The 24,420-nt window shown below is 42.8% G+C and overlaps 1 protein-coding gene across 1 annotated transcript in view; it reads left to right on the forward strand.

Moving 5' to 3' along the window:
- Positions 1–834: 834 nt before the first annotated feature.
- The window catches only part of ATP1A3 (ATPase Na+/K+ transporting subunit alpha 3), a 148,334-nt gene continuing 124,748 nt past the window's right edge, over positions 835–24,420 (forward strand). Inside the window, exon 1 of the mRNA XM_073655890.1 lies at positions 835–1,071. Within this exon, the coding sequence (XP_073511991.1) occupies positions 1,066–1,071 (6 nt within the window). The 5' untranslated portion in view covers positions 835–1,065. The remainder of the gene's footprint in view (positions 1,072–24,420) is intronic.

A 24,420-nucleotide genomic window follows, 5' to 3' on the forward strand; every position in this document is an offset into this window, starting at 1 on the left:
CAGTAGTGTCATAGATCAGTAGTGTCACACATCAGTAGTGTCACACACCAGTAGTGTCATAGATCAGTAGTGTCACACATCAGTAGTGTCACACATCAGTAGTGTCACACACCAGTAGTGTCATAGATCAGTAGTGTCACACATCAGTAGTGTCATAGATCAGTAGTGTCATAGATCAGTAGTGTCACACATCAGTAGTGTCACAGATCAGTAGTGTCATAGATCAGTAGTGTCATAGATCAGTAGTGTCATAGATCAATAGTGTCATAGATCAGTAGTGTCACACATCAGTAGTGTCATAGATCAGTAGTGTCACACATCAGTAGTGTCACACATCAGTAGTGTCACACATCAGTAGTGTCACACACCAGTAGTGTCATAGATCAGTAGTGTCACACATCAGTAGTGTCATAGATCAGTAGTGTCATAGATCAGTAGTGTCACACATCAGTAGTGTCATAGATCAGTAGTGTCATAGATCAATAGTGTCATAGATCAGTAGTGTCATAGATCAGTAGTTTCACACCTCTGGATCTCACATAGAAATACTTATTATCTGTGGATAGACTTAGTGTCAGCCCTGAGCACATCTCAGACATTCACACCAGCAGTTCTGCACAGAGTGGCCCCTGCAGCCCCTCGTTCCCCCACACACTCAGACGCACACTCACACACTCACTCACACTCACTTTCATACTTGCACTCACCTTCAAGAATGTAACAGCTGCAATAAAAGGGGAGGGAGCATCAGGGTGACAAGTGGGGAGGACGGATCCCGGGCTGGGATTGGCTGAGAGCCTCCTAGGGGTGTGGCTTATGTGACTGCAGCATATGAGGGACCAACTGTGTGAGAGGGGGGAGCAGAGCGGCAGAGGGAGGGACGTGAGCGCAGCCTCCGAGCACAGAGCTGAGCGCCGCATCCTCCGCCGCCGCCGCCACCTCTCCTCCTCTCTTCCCCTCTTTCTTTTCTCTGTCTCCTTCCCTCCTCTCTGGGGCTCAGGTCTCTGTCCCCCCTTCCCCTACGGAGGTTTCCGGCCACATCAGATCCCTGCCTGAGACACAGCCATGGGGGTGAGTATAGATCGCGATCCTGTCTGTGATTACGTGTAGATCTGCTGGGGAGACGATCCCAGATTGCATTGCTTCATTGTGCTCAGCTGTCAGTGTCTATGCAAAGATCTGTCTATGGTCCTGGTCAGATCTCCTGGAGCTGTCCATGGTGCTGATCAGATCTCCTGGAGCTGTCCATGGTGCTGATCAGATCTCCTGGAGCTGTCCATGGTGCTGATCAGATCTCCTGGGGCTGTCCATGGTCCTGATCAGAACCCCTGGGGCTGTCCATGGTCCTGATCAGATCTCCTGGGGCTGTCCATAGTCCTGATCTGATCTCCTGAAGCTGCCCATGGTCTTGGTCAGATCACATGGAGGTGTGAATGGTCCTGGTCGATCTCCTGGTGCTGTCCATGATCCTGATCATATCTCCTAGACCTGTCCATGGAGCTGATCAGATGTCCTGGAACTGTCCATGGTCCTGATCAGATCTCCTGGAACTGTCTATGGTCTTGATCAGCTGTCCTGGAACTGTTCATGGTCCTGATCAGATTTCCCGGGGCTGTTCATGGTCCTGATCAGATCTCCTGAAGCTGCCCATGGTCTTGGTCCGATCACATGGAGGTGTGAATGGTCCTGGTTAGATCTCCTAGAACTGTCCATGGACCTGATCAGATCTCCTGGAACTGTCCATGGTCTTGATCAGATGTCCTGGAACTGTTCATGGTCCTGATCAGATCTCCTGGGGCTGTCCATGGTCTTGATTAGATCTCCAGGGGCTGTCTATAGTCCTTGCCAGATCACCTGGCTGTTCATGGTCCTGTTCAAATCACCTGGAACTGTACATGGTCCTGGTGAACACTTTTGGAACTGTCCATGGTCCTGGTCAGACTACTTTGTGCTGTCCATTGTCTTGATCAGATCACTAGGAGCTGTCCGTGGTCCTGATCAGATCACCTGGCTGTCCATAGTCCAAATAAGATCTCTTGGAATAGCCATGGTCATGATCAGACCTACTAGAACTGTCTATGGTCCTATTCAGATTTCTTGTAGCTTTCTATGATCCTGATCAGATCTCTTGGGGCTGTCCATGATGTAATCATCTCTACTAGAGCTGTCTATGGTCCTAATCAGATTTCCTGGAGTTGTCCATGGTCCTGATCAGATCTTCTTGCTGTCCATGGTCCTGGTTGTCACCTGGAGGTGTCCATAGTCCTGATCAGATCACATGAATGTATCCATGGTCCTGATCAGATCAACTTCCTGCCCATGGTCCTGGTCAGATCACCTGGAGGTGTCAGTGGTACTGCTCAGATTACCTGGAAATGTTTATGGTCCTGATCAGATCTACTGGAGGTTTCCATGGACCTGGTCAGATTTCCTGGTGCTGTCCATGGTCCTGATCTCATATTGTAGACGTGCCCAGTACCTAATCAGATTTCGTGGAAGTGTCCATGATACTGATCAGATCTCCTGGAACAGTCCATGATCCTAATCAGATCACCTGGAGGAATCCATGCTCTTGGTCAGATCTCCTTGGGCAGTCCATGTTTCTGAACTGCTTCTTTGACTAATCAATGTGTCTGAAAAGATCATAGTCCTGAACTGCTTTTTTGAATGATCCATGGGTATGAAAAGATCTTTAAAATCTCTCCATGGTCCTGAACATCTCACCTGGATGCATCCATGGCACTGAACAGTTTCCTTTGATCTGTGCACAACCCAGAATGGATCCTCATAGGCACCCTAGATATCCTAAACACCTCTTATAGTGGATTCCCCTTTGTATGACCCCTGCCTACAGTACATGCCAGATCTTCATACAGATCTTTTTAAGCTGTCACCCAAGTGATGTCACGTTTAGCAGCTGAAGGGTTAATTCCGGGCACCACCAGCACCGTGGATAATTGTGTGCACAGCGCAATGCGGTGTCTGTACGTCTGTCGGCACTCAACGAGATAGAGGGAAAGAAAAGCCTTGGGAAATTAGATGAGGTCATTTGCCATAGAGAGGAGAGAATATGGTGGAGATAGCAGAGAGAAGGAGACGCGAAAGATGGGGGTGGTGGTGGGAGAGTTAGACAGGAGGACACAATGGTTTCCGAAATAGGAGGGTGAATAAGGAGCTGGAAAAATCACATCTTCTGACTCATGAGATGAGATGGAGGCAGGTTTGTAGAAAAATTGTCTTTTTGTGTGGTGAAAGGGTTAAAGTTGGAATTCTGGAATGTGGAATTGCCGATGGGCTCACGTGGTTTGGAAAGATGGAGGAGCCCCAAGTTGTCATCTGGTAGAATGGAAGAAGGGCACTTGAAGGTCAGAGGGTGGGATAGGAGCCACGGTGGTGGAGGGTAATCTCCCTGGCATTGCTCCTCACCGGCCCATGTCATGCCATCTGTACATCATCCTGGAGGAAGAATTGTGTGTTTTTTTTTCAAGGTTATGTAAAAGGCCTCATAATGATCCCAAGATCGATGAGATCCCCCCGTGCAGGCGGTTGTCTGGGCTGAACTGTATCTATCGGTCAATAGTCAATGAGGGGTCGCCCATGGTGGCTGCCCCCTTTGGAATGCTAATAATGACCTTTGGGAAGGCAGTGGCCTGTGGTTTACTGCAAAGATAAGACCTGCAGGCTTCATGGATGCAAGAAACCTAAAAGATGGATTATGATGGAGGATAGATCAATGCATTTAACCCCTCAAAATCTCTATGCTGCTACTTGTCTGGGCAGCGCAGGGTCATCTGCGTTGTATTCTGACCTTCATATTTGTGCCATTTGCATTTATTTCCTACATGGACTGAATTTTTGGAAATTGGTGGCTTGTTGGCTCCTGATGTCATTGATCAAGGTCATGTTCCTGCAACGGTTTCACTTCTCCATCCACTAACGTAGCACACGGGAGAGGAGCTCACATAAGACTGAGATATGGGACATAATAAAAAATAGATATAAATGGTGCAGATACCAGGGGACAGATGAGGATGAAGAGGAGAAGGTGACCCATCTGTGCCTGCCGGGATGTCGGTGCTTTATGTAAGGCTTCGCCTTCTACTGCGCATGGTCCCTACAGAGAGACAGGATGGGGGCTGGGCGCAGTGACATATGGCCGAGATGTGAGCGCGGATAATCCCCCACTACACACAGATAGGGGGGACATAATGGTGTGTATGGGATATAGAAAGATCAAAGGTGGATACCGTACATGAGACATAGAAGTCACGTCAGGAAGGAGGACAGTGATTGTATAGTATAATACCTGTGTATGGTGCAGTATATAGTATAATACCTGTGTATGGTGCAGTATATAGTATAATATCTGTGTGTATGGTGCAGTATATAGTATAATACCTGTGTGTATGGTGCAGTATATAGTATAATACCTGTGTGTATGGTGCAGTATATAGTATAATACCTGTGTGTATAGTGCAGTATATAATATAATACCTGTGTATGGTGCAGTATATGGTATAATACCTGTGTGTATGGTGCAGTATATGGTATAATACCTGTGTGTATGGTGCAGTATATGGTATAATACCTGTGTGTATGGTGCAGTGTATAGTATAATACCTGTGTGTGTATGGTGCAGTATATAGTATAATACCTGTGTGTATGCTGCAGTATATAGTATAATACCTGTGTTTATGACACAGTATATAGTATAATACCTGTGTGTATGTTGCAGTATATAGTATAATACATGTGTGTATGGTGCAGTATATAGTATAATACCTGTGTGTATGGTTCAGTATATAGTATAATACCTGTGTATGGTGCAGTATATAGTATAATACTTGAGTATGGTGCATTATATAGTATAATACCTGTGTGTATGGTTCAGTATATAGTATAATACCTGTGTATGGTGCAGTATATAGTATAATACCTGTGTATGGTGCAGAATATAGTATAATACCTGTTTATGGTACAGTATATAGTATAATACCTGTGTGTATGGTGCAGTATATAGTATAATAGCTGTGTGTATGGTTCAGTATATAGTATAATACCTGTGTATGATGCAGTATATAGTATAATACCTGTGTGTACTGTGCAGTATATAGTATAATATCTGTGTGTATTGTGTAGTATATAGAATATTACCTGTGCACTATATAGTATAATACCTGCGCATGGTGCAGTATATAGTTTAATACCTGTGTGTATGGTGCAGTATATAATATAACATCTGTGTATGGTGCAGTATATAGTATAATACCTGTGCATATAGGTATCGTCAAGCGTGCAGTGAGCGTATGGCGTACACACTTCCAGATTCCAACACATGGAATATGTGTGTACACCCCATTACGGTCACTGCCAGCTTCACGATATCTCACTTATTATTATTCGCTGCCACCACCGACCAGCTTTTAAAATACAATACAGGCCTGATCGGACGCCTGCTTTCTGTTAGCGTATGGCTTCGGGGGAGGGAACAATTACAGAACAAAAGAAACAGAACTATTACATTTTATATTTAATCCAAAAGGGAGGCAGTGTTTATGAAAAATACACAAATATTTTACAAATGGAGACCTTTACAGTACAGAAAATACAGTTACACGAAATAAAAGTGGTTAACAAATGAAACTTACTATAAAGATCGCAGAGACGACTCAGTATAGATGGACGGAAGCGCTCCTATGACTGTTAAGCGAACGTGACCCATGCTATACATAAATATGTACTTCCAATATGATTGCTGACCAATCTTCGGTCGGGCCTTTTATGCCAAATGAGGGACCTGCCCACACACTACCCTGTGATGACATCATGTGGATTGTGCTGCAGCCTTCATATTTTTATTAAAAATATCTTGCTTCTGCAATAACTCCTCGCTGGTTGATCGCAGAAGCCCAAAAGCGATACCATATTTTCCATTATGAATTAGCTTTTCTTTAGAAACCACACATGACATATCTGTGATCTGTTATTTTGTACTTTTGTATTACCGCTCTCCGGAAGGGCATACAGCTATGGAAAATTATGCATATTGTTCCTTAGCTGACCCTACCACTAAAAATAAGGGTCCCATTATTATCGGAGGTATAGGACCTTAATTGAGTTAGTAGCTCCCTTTGTGCTAGCATTTGCCTACAAGCCACTTCTGTGTGTGCTAACTGGCATACAGAGAGCTCCGTAGTTGCCAGCTCTTGGCATGGTGACAAATATAGTAGGGGAGGGGGAGTGAGTGGTTTCAGGGGGAGAGAGAAATCCTTAATATTTTCTTAATAGTTCTATGACATGCAGTATATAGTATAATACCCGTGTATGGTCCAGTATATAGTATAATACCTGTGTGTATGATGCAGTATGTAGTATAATACCTGTGTGTGGTGCAGTGAATAGTATAATACCTGTATGTATGGGGCAGTATATAGTATAATACCTGTGTGTATGGTGCAGTATATAGTACAATACCTGTAAATGGTGCAGTATATAGTATAATACCTGTATATGGTGCAGTATATAGTACAATACCTGTATATGGTGCAGTATATAGTATAATACCTGTATATGGTGCAGTATATAGTATAATACCTGTGTATGGTGCAGTATATAGTATAATACCTGCGTGTACGGTGCAGTATATAGTATAATACCTGTGTGTACGTTGCATTATATAGTATAATACCTGTATAAGGTGCAGTATATAGTATAATACCTGTGTGTGGTGCAGTATATAGTATAATACCTGTGTATGGTGCAATATATAGTATAATACCTGTATTGGTGCAGTATATAGTATAATACCTGTGTATGGTGCAGTATATAGTATAATACCTGTGTGTACGGTGCAGTATATAGTATAATACCTGTACAAGGTGATGTATATAGTATAATACCTGTGTGAGGTGCAGTATATAGTATAATACCTGTGTATGGTGCAATATATAGTATAATACCTGTTTTTGGTGCAGTATATAGTATAATACCTGTATATTGTGTAGTATATAGTATAATACCTGTGTGTGGTGCAGTATATGGTATAATTCCTGTGTCTATGGTGCAGTATATAGTATAATACCTGTGTGTGGTGCAGCATATAGTATAATTCCTGTGTGTATGGTGCAGAATATAGTATAATACCTGCGTGTATAGTCAAGTATATAGTATAATACCTGTGTGTGGTGCAGTATATAGTATAATACCTGTGTATGGTTCAGTATATAGTATAATACCTGTGTGTATGGTGCAGTATATAGTATAATACCTGTATATGGTGCAGTACATAGTATAATACCTGTGTGTATGGTGCAGTATATAGTATAATACCTGTGTATGGTGCAGTATATAGTATAATACCTGTGTGTACAGTTCAGTATATAGTATAATACCTGTGTGTATATGGTGCGGTATATAGTATAATACCTGTGTGTATGGTACAGTATATAGTATAATACCTGTGTGTATGGTGTAGTATATAGTATAATACCTGTGTGTGTGGTGCAGTATATAGTATAATACCTGTGTGTATAGTCCAGTATATAGTATAATACCTGTGTGTATGGTGCAGTATATAGTATAACACCTGTGAGTATGGTGCAGTATATATTATAATACCTGTGTATGGTGCAGTATATAGTATAATACCTGTGTGTATAGTCCAGTATATAGTATAATACCTGTGTGTATGGTGCAGTATATAGTATAATGCCTGTGTGTATGGTGCAGTATATAGTATAATACCTGTGTGTATAGTCCAGTATATAGTATAATACCTGTGTGTATGGTGCAGTATATAGTATAATGCCTGTGTGTATGGTGCAGTATATAGTATAATACCTGTGTGTATAGTCCAGTATATAGTATAATACCTGTGTGTATGGTGCAGTATATAGTATAATACCTGTGTGTATAGTCCAGTATATAGTATAATGCCTGTGTATGGTGCAGTATATGGTATAATACCTGTGTATGGTGCAGTATATGGTATAATACCTGTGTGTTTGGTGCAGTATATAGTATAATACCTGTGTATGGTGCAGTATATAGTATAATATCTGTGTGTATGATACAGTATATAGTATAATACCTGTGTATGGTGCAGTATATAGTATAATACCTGTGTATGGTACAGCATATAGTATAATACCTGTGTATGGTGCAGTATATAGTATAATACCTGTGTATGGTGCAGTATATAGTATAATACCTGTGTATGGTGCAGTATATAGCATAATATCTGTGTGTATGGTGCGGTATATAGTATAATACCTGTGTGTATGGTGCAGTATATAGTATAATACCTGTGTATATGGTGCAGTATATGGTATAATACCTGTGTGCATTGTGCAATATATAGTATAATACCTGTATATTGTGTAGTATATAGTATAATACCTGTGTGTATAGTCCAGTATATAGTATAATACCTGTGTGTATGGTGCAGTATATAGTATAATACCTGTGTATGGTGCAGTATATAGTATAATACCTGTGTGTATGGTGCAGTATATAGTATAATACCTGTGTGTATAGTCCAGTATATAGTATAATACCTGTGTGTATGGTGCAGTTTATAGTATAATGCCTGTGTATGGTGCAGTATATGGTATAATACCTGTGTGTTTGGTGCAGTATATAGTATAATACCTGTGTATGGTGCAGTATATAGTATAATATCTGTGTGTATGATACAGTATATAGTATAATACCTGTGTATGGTGCAGTATATAGTATAATACCTGTGTATGGTACAGCATATAGTATAATACCTGTGTATGCTGCAGTATATAGTATAATACCTGTGTATGGCGCAGTATATAGTATAATACCTGTGTATGGTGCAGTATATAGCATAATATCTGTGTGTATGGTGCGGTATATAGTATAATACCTGTGTGTATGGTGCAGTATATAGTATAATTCCTGTGTGTATGGTGCAGTATATAGTATAATACCTGTGTGTATGGAGCAGTTTATAGTATAATACCTCTATATGGTGCAGTATATAGTATAATATCTGTGTGTATGATACAGTATATAGTATAATACCTGTGTATGGTGCAGTATATAGTATAATACCTGTGTATGGTACAGCATATAGTATAATACCTGTGTATGGTGCAGTATATAGTATAATACCTGTGTATGGTGCAGTATATTGTATAATACCTGTGTATGGTGCAGTATATAGTATAATATCTGTGTGTATGGTGCGGTATATAGTATAATACCTGTGTATGGTGCAGTATATAGTATAATACCTGTGTATATGGTGCAGTATATGGTATAATACCTGTGTGCATGGTGCAATATATAGTATAATACCTGTATATTGTGTAGTATATAGTATAATTCCTGTGTGTATGGTGCAGTATATAGTATAATACCTGTGTGTATAGTCCAGTATATAGTATAATACCTGTGTGTATGGTGCAGTTTATAGTATAATACCTGTATATGGTGCAGTATATAGTATAATATCTGTGTGTATGATACAGTATATAGTATAATACCTGTGTGTATGGTGCAGTATATAGTATAATACCTGTGTATGGTACAGCATATAGTATAATACCTGTGTATGGTACAGCATATAGTATAATACCTGTGTATGGTGCAGTATATAGTATAATACCTGTGTATGGTGCAGTATATAGTATAATACCTGTGTATGGTGCAGTATATAGTATAATATCTGTGTGTATGGTGCGGTATATAGTATAATACCTGTGTGTTTGGTGCAGTATATAGCATAATACCTGTGTATATGGTGCAGTATATGGTATAATACCTGTGTGCATGGTGCAATATATAGTATAATACCTGTATATTGTGTAGTATATAGTATAATTCCTGTGTGTATGGTGTAGTATATAGTATAATACCTGTATGTATGGTGCAGAATATCGTATAATACCTGCGTGTATAGTCAAGTATATAGTATAATACCTGTGTGTGGTGCAGTATATAGTCTAATACCTGTGTATGGTGCAGTATATAGTATAATACCTGTGTATGGTGCAGTATATGGTATAATATCTGTGTGTATGGTGCAGTATATAGTATAATACCTGTGTATGGTGCGGTATATAGTATAATACCTGTGTGTATGGTGCAGTATATAGTATAATATCTGTGTGTATGGTGCAGTATATAGTATAATATCTGTGTGTATGGTGCAGTATATAGTATAATACCTGTGTGTATGGTGCAGTATATAGTATAATATCTGTGTGTATGGTGCAGTATATAGTATAATACCTGTGTGTATGGTGCGGTATATAGTATAATTCCTGTGTGTATGGTGCGGTATATAGTATAATACCTGTGTGTATGGTGCAGTATATAGTATAATACCTGTGTGTATGGTGCAGTATATAGTATAATATCTGTGTGTATGGTGCAGTATATAGTATAATACCTGTGTATGGTGCAGTATATACCGTAGTATAATACCTGTGTGTATGGTGCAGTATATAGTATAATACCTTTGTATATCGTGTGGTATATTGTATAATACCTGGGTGTATGGTGCAGTATATAGTATAATACCTGTTTGTAAGGTGCAGTATATAGTATAATACCTGTGTATGGTGCAGTATATAGTACAATACCTGTGTGTATGGTACAGTATATAGTATAATACCTGTGTGTATAGTGCAGTATATAGTATAATACTTGTGTATGGTGCAGTATGTAGTATAATACCTGTATATGATGCAGTCTATAGTTTAATACCTATGTTTATGGTGCAGTATATAGTACAATACCTGTGTGTGGTGCAGTATATAGTATAATACCTGTGTGTATAGTGCAGTATATAGTATAATACTTGTGTATGGTGCAGTATATAGTATAATACCTGTATATGGTGCAGTATATAGTTTAATACCTGTGTATATGGTGCAGTATATAGTATAATACCATGGTATGGTGCAGTATATAGTATAATACCTGTGTATGGTGCAGTCTATAGTTTAATACCTGTGTATATGGTGCAGTATATAGTACAATACCTGTGTGTGGTGCAGTATATAGTATAATACCTGTGTGTATAGTGCAGTATATAGTATAATACTTGTGTATGGTGCAGTATATAGTATAATACCTGTATATGGTGCAGTATATAGTTTAATACCTGTGTATATGGTGCAGTATATAGTATAATACCATGGTATGGTACAGTATATAGTATAATACCTGTGTGTATGGTGCAATATATAGTATATTAGCTGTGTATATGGTGTGGTATATTGTATAATACCTGTGTGTATGGTTCAGTATATAGTATAATACCTGTATATGGTGCAGTATATAGTATAATACCTGCGTGTATGGTTCAGTATATAGTATAATACCTGTATATGGTGCAGTATATAGTATAATACCTGTGTGTATGGTGCAGTATGTAGTTTAATACCTGTGTGTATGGTGCAGTGTATAGTATAATACCTGTGTGTATGGTGCAGTATATAGTATAATACCTGTGTGTATGGTGCAGTATATAGTATAATACCTGTGTGTATGGTGCAGTATGTAGTATAATACCTGTGTATATGGTGCAGTATATAGTATAATACCTGTGTATATGGTGCAGTATATATTATAATACCTATGTATGGTGCAGTATATAGTATAATACCTGTGTGTGATGCAGTATATAGTATAATACCTGTGTGTATAGTGCAGTATATAGTATAATACCTGTATATGGTGCAGTATATAGTATAATACCTGCGTGTATGGTGCAGTATATAGTATAATACCTGTGTATGGTGCAGTATATAGTGTAATACCTGTGTGTATGGTACAGTGTATAGTATAATAGCTGTGTATGGTACAGTGTATAGTATAATAGCTGTGTATGGTACAGTATATAGTATAATACCTGTATATGGTGCAGTATATAGTATAATACCTGCATGTATTGTGCAGTATATAGTATAATACCTGTGTATGGTGCAGTATATAGTATAATACCTGTGTGTATGGTACAGTGTATAGTATAATACCTTTGTATGGTGCAGTATATAGTATCATACCTGTGTGTGCGTTGCGGTATATAGTATAATACCTTTGTGTATGTTGCAGTTTATACTATAATACCAGTGTGTATGGTGCAGTATATAGTATAATACCTGTGTATGGTGCTTTGTCAGGGAACAACAGTGACAACACCAGGGAGATCACACAATATTTCACCGCTTACGTCACTCTGTCAGAATTAAGCAGGGATTCGCGCGCACACGATCCCGATTATTCAGTACGTAGGTATCGGCAAGTATGGAGTGAGCGTATGGCGTACAAACATCCGGATTCCAACAATGGAATATGTGTATACGCCCCAGTACGGTCACTGTCAGATTCACAATAACCCACTTATTATTATTCGCTGCCACCACCAATCAGCTTTTAAAATACAATACAGGCCTGATCGGACGCCTGCTTTCTGGTAGCGTATGGCTTCGTGGGAGGGAACAATTACAGAACAAAAGAAACCGAACTATTACATTTTATATTGAATCCAAAAGGGAGGCAGTGCTTATGAAAAATACACAAATATTTTACAAATGGAGACCTTTACATTACACGAAATAAAAGGGGTTAACAAAAGAAACTTACTTTAAAGATCGCAGAGACTACTCAGTATAGCTGGAGGGAAGCGCGCCTATGACCGTTCAGTGAACGTGACCCGTGCTACACATAGATATGTATTTCCAACATGAGTGCTGACCTTTCTTCGGTCGGGCCTTTTATGCCGAAGGGGGGACCAGCCCACACACTCTCTTGTGATGACATCATGTGGGTTGGACTTCCGCCTTCATACTTTTTATTAAAAATATCTGGTTTCTGCGATAACTTCTCGCTGGTTGATCGCAGAAGCCCGAAAGCGATTCCATATTTTCCATAATGAATTTGCAGTTCTTTAGAGACCACACATGACATAGCTATGGTTTGTTATTTTGTACTTTTGCATTACCGCCCTCTGGAGGGGCATACAGCTATGGAAAATTATGCATATTGTTCCTTAGCTGGCCCTGCCACTAAAAATATGGGTCCCATTATTATCGGAGGTATAGAACTTTAATTGGGTTAGTAGCCCCCTTTGTGCTAGCATTTGCCTACTAACCACTTCTGTGTGTGCTAATTGGCATACACACAGATCCGTAGTTGCCAGCTCTTGGCCTGGTGACAAATAGTATAGGGGAGGGGGAGTGAGGGGTTTCAAGGGGAGAGAGAAATCCTTAATATTTTCTTAATATTTTTATGACATGCAGTATATAGTATAATACACTGTGTATGGTGCAGTATTTAGAATAATATCTGTGTGTATGGTTCAGTATATAGTATAATACCTGTGTATGGTGCAGTATTTAGAATAATATCTGTGTGTATGGTGCAGTATATAGTATAATACCTGTGTATGGTGCAGTATATAGTATAATACCTGTGTGTATGGTGCAGTATATAGTATAATATCTGTATATTGTGCAGCATATAGTATAATACCTGTGTATGGTGCAGTATATAGTATAATACCTGTGTATGGTTCAGTATATAGTATAATACACTGTGTATGGTTCAGTATATAGTATAATACCTGTGTATGGTGCAGTATTTAGAATAATATCTGTGTGTATGGTGCAGTATATAGTATAATACCTGTGTATGGTGCAGTATATAGTATAATACCTGTGTATGGTGCAGTATATAGTATAATACACTGTGTATGGTTCAGTATATAGTATAATACCTGTGTATGGTGCAGTATTTAGAATAATATCTGTGTGTATGGTGCAGTATATAGTATAATACACTGTGTATGGTTCAGTATATAGTATAATACCTGTGTATGGTGCAGTATTTAGAATAATATCTGTGTGTATGGTGCAGTATATAGTATAATACCTGTGTATGGTGCAGTATATAGTATAATACCTGTGTGTATGGTGCAGTATATAGTATAATACCTGTGTGTATGGTGCAGTATATAGTATAATATCTGTGTGTATGGTGCAGTATATAGTATAATACCTGTGTATGGTGCAGTATATAGTATAATACCTGTGTGTATGGTGCAGTATATAGTATAATACCTTTGTATATGGTGTGGTATATTGTATAATACCTGGGTGTATGGTGCAGTATATAGTATAATACCTGTTTGTAAGGTGCAGTATATAGTATAATACCTGTGTATGGTGCAGTATATAGTACAATACCTGTGTGTATGGTACAGTATATAGTATAATACCTGTGTGTATAGTGCAGTATATAGTATAATACTTGTGTATGGTGCAGTATGCAGTATAATACCTGTATATGATGCAGTCTATAGTTTAATACCTATGTTTATGGTGCAGTATATAGTACAATACCTGTGTGTGGTGCAGTATATAGTATAATACCTGTGTGTATAGTGCAGTATATAGTATAATACTTGTGTATGGTGCAGTATATAGTATAATACCTGTATATGGTGCAGTATATAGTTTAATACCTGTGTATATGGTGCAGTATATAGTATAATACCATGGTATGGTGCAGTATATAGTATAATACCTGTGTATGGTGCAGTCTATAGTTTAATACCTGTGTATATGGTGCAGTATATAGTACAATACCTTTGTGTGGTGCAGTATATAGTATAATACCTGTGTGTATAGTGCAGTATATAGTATAATACTTGTGTATGGTGCAGTATATAGTATAATACCTGTGTATATGGTGCAGTATATAGTATAATACCATGGTATGGTACAGTATATAGTATAATACCTGTGTGTATGGTGCAATATATAGTATATTAGCTGTGTATATGGTGTGGTATATTGTATAATACCTGTGTGTATGGTTCAGTATATAGTATAATACCTGTATATGGTGCAGTATATAGTATAATACCTGCGTGTATGGTTCAGTATATAGTATAATACCTGTATATGGTGCAGTATATAGTATAATACCTGTGTGTATGGTGCAGTATGTAGTTTAATACCTGTGTGTATGGTGCAGTGTATAGTATAATACCTGTGTGTATGGTGCAGTATATAGTATAATACCTGTGTGTATGGTGCAGTATATAGTATAATACCTGTGTGTATGGTGCAGTATGTAGTATAATACCTGTGTATATGGTGCAGTATATAGTATAATACCTGTGTATATGGTGCAGTATATATTATAATACCTATGTATGGTGCAGTATATAGTATAATACCTGTGTGTGATGCAGTATATAGTATAATACCTGTGTGTATAGTGCAGTATATAGTATAATACCTGTATATGGTGCAGTATATAGTATAATACCTGCGTGTATGGTGCAGTATATAGTATAATACCTGTGTATGGTGCAGTATATAGTATAATACCTGTGTGTATGGTACAGTGTATAGTATAATAGCTGTGTATGGTACAGTGTATAGTATGATAGCTGTGTATGGTGCAGTATATAGTATAATACCTGTATATGGTGCAGTATATAGTATAATACCTGCATGTATTGTGCAGTATATAGTATAATACCTGTGTATGGTGCAGTATATAGTATAATACCTGTGTGTATGGTACAGTGTATAGTATAATACCTTTGTATGGTGCAGTATATAGTATCATACCTGTGTGTGCGTTGCGGTATATAGTATAATACCTTTGTGTATGTTGCAGTTTATACTATAATACCAGTGTGTATGGTGCAGTATATACTATGACACCAGTGTGTATGGTGCAGTATATAGTATAATACCTGTGTATGGTGCTTTGTCAGGGAACAACAGTGACAACACCAGGGAGATCACACAATATTTCACCGCTTACGTCACTCTGTCAGAATTAAGCAGGGATTCGCGCGCACACGATCCCGATTATTCAGTACGTAGGTATCGGCAAGTATGGAGTGAGCGTATGGCGTACAAACATCCGGATTCCAACAATGGAATATGTGTATACGCCCCAGTACGGTCACTGTCAGATTCACAATAACCCACTTATTATTATTCGCTGCCACCACCAATCAGCTTTTAAAATACAATACAGGCCTGATCGGACGCCTGCTTTCTGGTAGCGTATGGCTTCGGGGGAGGGAACAATTACAGAACAAAAGAAACCGAACTATTACATTTTATATTGAATCCAAAAGGGAGGCAGTGCTTATGAAAAATACACAAATATTTTACAAATGGAGACCTTTACATTACACGAAATAAAAGGGGTTAACAAAAGAAACTTACTTTAAAGATCGCAGAGACTACTCAGTATAGCTGGAGGGAAGCGCGCCTATGACCGTTCAGTGAACGTGACCCGTGCTACACATAGATATGTATTTCCAACATGAGTGCTGACCTTTCTTCGGTCGGGCCTTTTATGCCGAAGGGGGGACCAGCCCACACACTCTCTTGTGATGACATCATGTGGGTTGGACTTCCGCCTTCATACTTTTTATTAAAAATATCTGGTTTCTGCGATAACTTCTCGCTGGTTGATCGCAGAAGCCCGAAAGCGATTCCATATTTTCCATAATGAATTTGCAGTTCTTTAGAGACCACACATGACATAGCTATGGTTTGTTATTTTGTACTTTTGCATTACCGCCCTCTGGAGGGGCATACAGCTATGGAAAATTATGCATATTGTTCCTTAGCTGGCCCTGCCACTAAAAATATGGGTCCCATTATTATCGGAGGTATAGAACTTTAATTGGGTTAGTAGCCCCCTTTGTGCTAGCATTTGCCTACTAACCACTTCTGTGTGTGCTAATTGGCATACACACAGATCCGTAGTTGCCAGCTCTTGGCCTGGTGACAAATAGTATAGGGGAGGGGGAGTGAGGGGTTTCAAGGGGAGAGAGAAATCCTTAATATTTTCTTAATATTTTTATGACATGCAGTATATAGTATAATACACTGTGTATGGTTCAGTATATAGTATAATACCTGTGTATGGTGCAGTATTTAGAATAATATCTGTGTGTATGGTGCAGTATATAGTATAATACCTGTGTATGGTGCAGTATATAGTATAATACCTGTGTGTATGGTGCAGTATATAGTATAATATCTGTATATTGTGCAGTATATAGTATAATACCTGTGTATGGTGCAGTATATAGTATAATACCTGTGTATGGTTCAGTATATAGTATAATACACTGTGTATGGTTCAGTATATAGTATAATACCTGTGTATGGTGCAGTATTTAGAATAATATCTGTGTGTATGGTGCAGTATATAGTATAATACCTGTGTATGGTGCAGTATATAGTATAATACCTGTGTATGGTGCAGTATATAGTATAATACACTGTGTATGGTTCAGTATATAGTATAATACCTGTGTATGGTGCAGTATTTAGAATAATATCTGTGTGTATGGTGCAGTATATAGTATAATACACTGTGTATGGTTCAGTATATAGTATAATACCTGTGTATGGTGCAGTATTTAGAATAATATCTGTGTGTATGGTGCAGTATATAGTATAATACCTGTGTATGGTGCAGTATATAGTATAATACCTGTGTGTATGGTGCAGTATATAGTATAATACCTGTGTGTATGGTGCAGTATTTAGAATAATATCTGTGTGTATGGTGCAGTATATAGTATAATACCTGTGTATGGTGCAGTATATAGTATAACGCCTGTATGTGGTGCAGTATAGTATAATACCTGTGTGTATGGTGAAGTATATAGTATAATGCCTGTGTGTGGTGCACTATATAGTATAATACCTGTGTATGGTTCAGTATATAGTATAATACCTGTGTATGGTGCAGTATATAGTATAATACCTGTGTGTATGGTGCAGTATATAGTATAATATCTGTATATTGTGCAGTATATAGTATAATACCTGTGTATGATGCAGTATATAGTGTGGATGAATAAAAAAAGAAAAAAGGAGAAAAGAAAGGGGGGCGCAGATCTAAGTGTAGTATTTTAGTAATATCGAATTAGAATTAAAAATTGCTCTCACCTTTGTGGTGTCTTGTTATCCAGCATGTAACCCTGTCTTTAGGGAGTGGAGTAGTTGTCTGGATCTGCTGGCCTGCAGCTCAAAAACAGGTAAAACAAGCTCCCTTGCCGGTCATATCCCGGCTGCATCGCCGCTCGCCTCTGTGCGGCAGATGAGCCGCTAACGGCCGCCATCTTGTTCTGAAATCCCGCGTCGCTGATTGGCCGCGGCAGGACCAGTCAGCGACGCGGGATTTCCTGGACGGACAGAAAGACGGGATAAGCCGATTATATAGTAGATGTTTTTTTTTTTTCCCTTTCTAAATCAATATAGAGTTCACTTTTAATTAACTGCTTAATACTTTCTAGAAGTGCACATGTGTTTTTAATTGATGAAAATTGATCGAGGGGTTGGATTAGTTCCTCCTCCTCTTTTTATTCTATATAAATGCATCTTTAAAAGACAATTATGATTTTACCTGATGAAGCCTTATTTTATGTATAGCCGAAACGCGTTGTTTGTATAAAAATAAACTGGATTATTCCTGAAAGATTTGGAGTAAGTAATAAATCACCTGGAAGCGCTCCCTGACAAACTGGAAACTCTTTCTTGCGGTATATAGTGTGAAAATCTGAGGTTGTGGGTTGTAAATAATCACCTAGGCAGGTTAACGATGCAACAATATTTTATTCTTCGCATCCATGGTAATACAAGAACTCCAGGTAAATGGCCAAAATACAGTTGTCTCAGTCCTTAAGTTCCCAACCTGGGACCAGTAGTTCCACTGACTTTGTATCAGGCAATACTCACTGTCTCCCAACTTTTGGTTGGCCCACAGATTTCATATCTCCAGCCAGTATAGTCTGTAACCACGGTCCACGATCCTCCAGATGACAGATAAAAATATGGAAGTGACGCGCCCCCTGGGCCATGTTGTGTAGCGTTGCGCACGCGGGGAATACCCGGAGCCGGATCCGATAGGGGTAGTAGTCCTCGTGGCGGTGACCCGGTCCGTGCCCAGGGTGTCAAACTAAGTGGCGCTATTGATTTGATGGTATTAGTGTCCGACTACGCCACCCGTTGAATGCGGCTATGAAGCCGCCGCTGCAGGGCAGACCGCTGAGGCCGGTGATGTGGTTGTGCAGCGTGGATGGTATAACCCCCAACGGGAGAGGTATAGCCTCAGGGCAGCTGGTGAAGCAGGAAATGATGATGGTGGTAGTGGTGTGACAAGGAAGCTCAGAGACGTGCATTGCAGTTTTCACAGCTTTACTCACAGTTGGTGTTCAGATCACTTCGGCCAAGAGTGACCACCCGAGCCGTGCTGCGTCCACCAGGTGCGGGACTCGGCCAACTCCCAGGCAGTTCCAGAGCGTGGTCCTGAGCTCCCCTCTCTTCCTTCCTACTGGCCGTCCCCACCAGGGATCCACCTTTGTCCAGCTCCCTCGGGCCTTCTGGTGGTGAAACCTTTCCCGGCTTCCCTGACCCTATACGTGGTATGCCTTCCTGGTGGATATGGCGAGGGGTCGCGCCAAAACTTGTCCACGACCTCCGGTTCCTGGCTGAGGATAATTGGCCTCCACCAGTTTGGAATCCGGTACCCTGTTCTGCCAACCCTTCACCCGTTTCTGTTCTCTCGTGGGATCTCAGGGTTCCCTCTATGCTTTCGTCTCTGGGCCCTTCCTTGCGTCTCTCTTCTTCCTCCTTTTTCCTTTTCTCTCTCTCTGCTTCGGCCTGGCTCTGGAGCTGGGCCCAGACGGAGCCACAGCTCCCTGTCAGCCCTCTCTGGCTGAGCTCCTCTCTGCACAGACTCTCCTCTGAACAGGACCCTGTCCTAAGATGGTGCCCACCTTATATACTCCCTCTGACACCCGAGCCCAGGTGACTAGCACCCAATGGGCTCCTACCTATGCCCAGAGTCCCTCCCCTGTCTGCTCCTACACCACTAGGATGTTCCTCCCCCCTCCCCACTCCAGCCGGGGACAGACGCTGTTGTACCTGCACATCTATCTGGTGGGAGTACCGTTGATCTGTCCCCCGGAAATGGGGTGAGTGTAGTGCATGCAGCTAACTGAGCTCAGTTCCACACTCCATCCTTACCCGGGAGTGGAATACCACACCTCTGGTTCGAGGTGCAATACCCCTGTAGCAGCCGAGTCCTCGGGGTGCTACATTCCCCCCTGGTAAATCACAGCACGTCCTCGGGCTGGAATAGAGCAAAAGCAAATTAAAACATACAAAAAATTTTAAAGTGTACACTCACATATAAGATATATCAACTGACAACTCATCCCTTTATGGGAGGTACTTTTCGCTTTTAACTTTACGGGTATTAAACATTACGAAAACATTATCAGACAATACCATTAACTCTCTTAGCATCACATAAAACTTTTTCATATAAAACATTCTCATATAAAACACATTTTTGATCTTCTGGCCACGGTGCAACTTGTGACCAGGTAAAGTGCAACAGTCACTAGTAGAAAAAAAACAGTTCTTCTATAAAACCAGTAGGGGGCGCCTTAAGAAGCGCAACTATTTACAGGGTATGGCCGCTCTCAGTCCTCGGCCAGTGGGAATAGGGGAATGGCTGCTCACAGTCCTCAGCCAGTGGGAATAGGGGAATGGCTGCTCACAGTCCTCAGCCTGGTAAGGGATTAGGGGCACACAGGATACAGTCCCTTTAAACAGTTCCACACTAGTCCCAACGGGGACCACTCTTCAATTAGCAACATGTCAAGTACCCTTACGGGTAACTATATACAGTTCTTTGTTTATGCTACTTCCCTTCAGTAGCGGTGTCCTCTCCTTGTTTCCTCCTGAGGGTAGTCTTCAGACCCGTCCGGGTCCTCTTGTCTTTCCTCATATTGTATCTCCTCCTCCGTCAACCGGTGCACGTGAAGGGCGTATGGTCCTTTGGCACACTGATGCCGGGTGAAGGTGACCTCATCACCCGGGTAGAGGTCACGTCCGCGATGTCCCTCCGGCAGGTGGCTCTCGACATCCCTGCGGGTGACAAAGACGTCGCCGGGGGTTCGGTGATCCCGGATAAAGCCCCAGCCATGCTCCAGCTGAAACGTTATTACGGTCCCGGTGGCGCGGGGACCATGGGCCGCACGGGGGTTTCGTCGGGCTCGGCGTTTCTGCTCCGCGCTTTGGACCTGCAGCCATTCCTCGCGGATCCGCCTCTCCCGTCATTCTCTCCCGAAGACCTCTAGCTGCTGACGGCAGCACTCCTCCCGCTGGGCTGCGGCCACCCGGGTCTCTTGGGTGAACCCCATGAGGTTTTCACCGGTGGGGTCCCATGCAAATTGGGCCTCCTCCAACGGGAGCGGGACAATTTTAGCGGGCGCCGGAGCCGGGATTGGAGGCTCACACAGGGGCCGTTCCCTCCGGAGTCGGGGGTTGATGTACTCCGGTGGCCACACGAAGGGCAGCCCGTCCGGGCTAGTATGCTGCGCGAAGAGATCTTCGCCCAGGGGCAGTACTGTGGAGGTTGATGGTTCTGTGGGGGCAGCGGCGCCCGGAGGTACTCGGCCTTGTGTCCAGGCCGGAGGCATCCTTTTTGGGTCCAGGTATGGCACCTTTGGGGAAGAGGGTGCTGGAGGGGTAACGGCGCCCGGATGCACCAGGCCTTGCGACCAGGCCGGTGGCACAGTGGAGGTAAGGGGCGCTGTGGAGACCGCGGCGCCCGGAGGCACTCGGCCTTGCGACCAGGCCGGTGGCACTTCCTCTTTTGCCGCGCTCAGGGTCAAGGGGCGTGGCGCGGAAGGGGGCGTGACCGCGGCTCCGGCCGCTTGAGGCCTAGTTGGGAGCAGTGGCGGTGCGGCAACGGGCGCAATGAGGGTGACTTCGGGCTCTGCGACGGGGAGCTGGGGCAGGCTTACGGCTACTGGGCTCGGGGTGATGACGTCCCCATTACCTGCTTCCATCCCTGCGGCTCCCTCCGCGGTGTCGTCTCCGGCCTTCGTCCCTCCTGCACCATCCTCAGGGGCAGACATGCTCCACGTTGCGGGTGGCGTCCTCTGCTGGCGGGTTCCAGCCTGCTGGGCCATCTCCCTCCTCCATTCGGCCAGTGCTTCCTGCTGTACTCGGGCCATCTTCCGGGCCAAGGCTTCCAGCGCGGTCTGTGCACGCTCCCGATCTCTGGGGAGCTGTGCCAGGATCTCCACCAGGCCTTCTGGGGTGGCAGCCTGCAACAGGTTCCGGACCACAGGGTCAGTGCTGCTCGACTCTTCCTCCATCTCCGGGTGCGATGTGTCCAGATTCCTCCAGGCCGCACCCATCCTCTCTGTTTTGTTCTCTATCCGCCCCCCTTGGGAGTGGTCCCGGGGCAACTTGGTGACAGTCAGTTTCAGGGGCAGACCCCCCACTTTGATGGACATTTCCATGGTGGTAGTCTCGGCTGGTGGGGGCGGTCTCCGCTTTTGGCGCTCTTCTGGGACCGCGCCCACGATGGGAGGTGGTCTCTTGCCACCCTCTGGCACGCCCACAATGGCGTCCGCTCTGCCAGGGCGGGGTCACTGTCCAAGATGGCGGGAATCGTCTCCTTATGGCGGGAAACTTCGTGGATGGTGGGCAAAGACTGCAGATGGCGGGCAAACGGCGGGAAACGACCCCAGATGGCGTCCGATGGCGGGAACCCTCTGGAATTGGCGGGAGACTTCTTTTTGAGGTATATATGAACTTTTCTTCAGGCACGCAGTACCCGGTGGTTGCGGACACGTAATCCTGCCGACTACGCCAAAGTTGACGCGCCCCCTGGGCCATGTTGTGTAGCGTTGCGCACGCGGGGAATACCCGGAGCCGGATCCGATAGGGGTAGTAGTCCTCGTGGCGGTGACCCGGTCCGTGCCCAGGGTGTCAAACTAAGTGGCGCTATTGATTTGATGGTATTAGTGTCCGACTACGCCACCCGTTGAATGCGGCTATGAAGCCGCCGCTGCAGGGCAGACCGCTGAGGCCGGTGATGTGGTTGTGCAGCGTGGATGGTATAACCCCCAACGGGAGAGGTATAGCCTCAGGGCAGCTGGTGAAGCAGGAAATGATGATGGTGGTAGTGGTGTGACAAGGAAGCTCAGAGACGTGCATTGCAGTTTTCACAGCTTTACTCACAGTTGGTGTTCAGATCACTTCGGCCAAGAGTGACCACCCGAGCCGTGCTGCTTCCACCAGGTGCGGGACTCGGCCAACTCCCAGGCAGTTCCAGAGCGTGGTCCTGAGCTCCCCTCTCTTCCTTCCTACTGGCCGTCCCCACCAGGGATCCACCTTTGTCCAGCTCCCTCGGGCCTTCTGGTGGTGAAACCTTTCCCGGCTTCCCTGACCCTATACGTGGTATGCCTTCCTGGTGGATATGGCGAGGGGTCGCGCCAAAACTTGTCCACGACCTCCGGTTCCTGGCTGAGGATAATTGGCCTCCACCAGTTTGGGATCCGGTACCCTGTTCTGCCAACCCTTCACCCGTTTCTGTTCTCTCGTGGGATCTCAGGGTTCCCTCTATGCTTTCGTCTCTGGGCCCTTCCTTGTGTCTCTCTTCTTCCTCCTTTTTCCTTCTCTCTCTCTCTCTGCTTCGGCCTGGCTCTGGAGCTGGGCCCAGACGGAGCCACAGCTCCCTGTCAGCCCTCTCTGGCTGAGCTCCTCTCTGCACAGACTCTCCTCTGAACAGGACCCTGTCCTAAGATGGTGCCCACCTTATATACTCCCTCTGACACCCGAGCCCAGGTGACTAGCACCCAATGGGCTCCTACCTATGCCCAGAGTCCCTCCCCTGTCTGCTCCTACACCACTAGGATGTTCCTCCCCCCTCCCCACTCCAGCCGGGGACAGACGCTGTCGTACCTGCACATCTATCTGGTGGGAGTACCGTTGATCTGTCCCCCGGAAATGGGGTGAGTGTAGTGCATGCAGCTAACTGAGCTCAGTTCCACACTCCATCCTTACCCGGGAGTGGAATACCACACCTCTGGTTCGAGGTGCAATACCCCTGTAGCAGCCGAGTCCTCGGGGTGCTACATTCCCCCCTGGTAAATCACAGCACGTCCTCGGGCTGGAATAGAGCAAAAGCAAATTAAAACATACAAAAATTTTTAAAGTGTACACTCACATATAAGATATATCAACTGACAACTCATCCCTTTATGGGAGGTACTTTTCGCTTTTAACTTTACGGGTATTAAACATTACGAAAACATTATCAGACAATACCATTAACTCTCTTAGCATCACATAAAACTTTTTCATATAAAACATTCTCATATAAAACACATTTTTGATCTTCTGGCCACGGTGCAACTTGTGACCAGGTAAAGTGCAACAGTCACTAGTAGAAAAAAAACAGTTCTTCTATAAAACCAGTAGGGGGCGCCTTAAGAAGCGCAACTATTTACAGGGTATGGCCGCTCTCAGTCCTCGGCCAGTGGGAATAGGGGAATGGCTGCTCACAGTCCTCAGCCAGTGG

The sequence above is a fragment of the Phyllobates terribilis genome, unplaced genomic scaffold (genome assembly GCF_046119375.1).
Source record: "Phyllobates terribilis strain yellow unplaced genomic scaffold, ASM4611937v1 Scaffold_12__6_contigs__length_324123572, whole genome shotgun sequence".
Taxonomy (NCBI): domain Eukaryota; kingdom Metazoa; phylum Chordata; class Amphibia; order Anura; family Dendrobatidae; genus Phyllobates; species Phyllobates terribilis.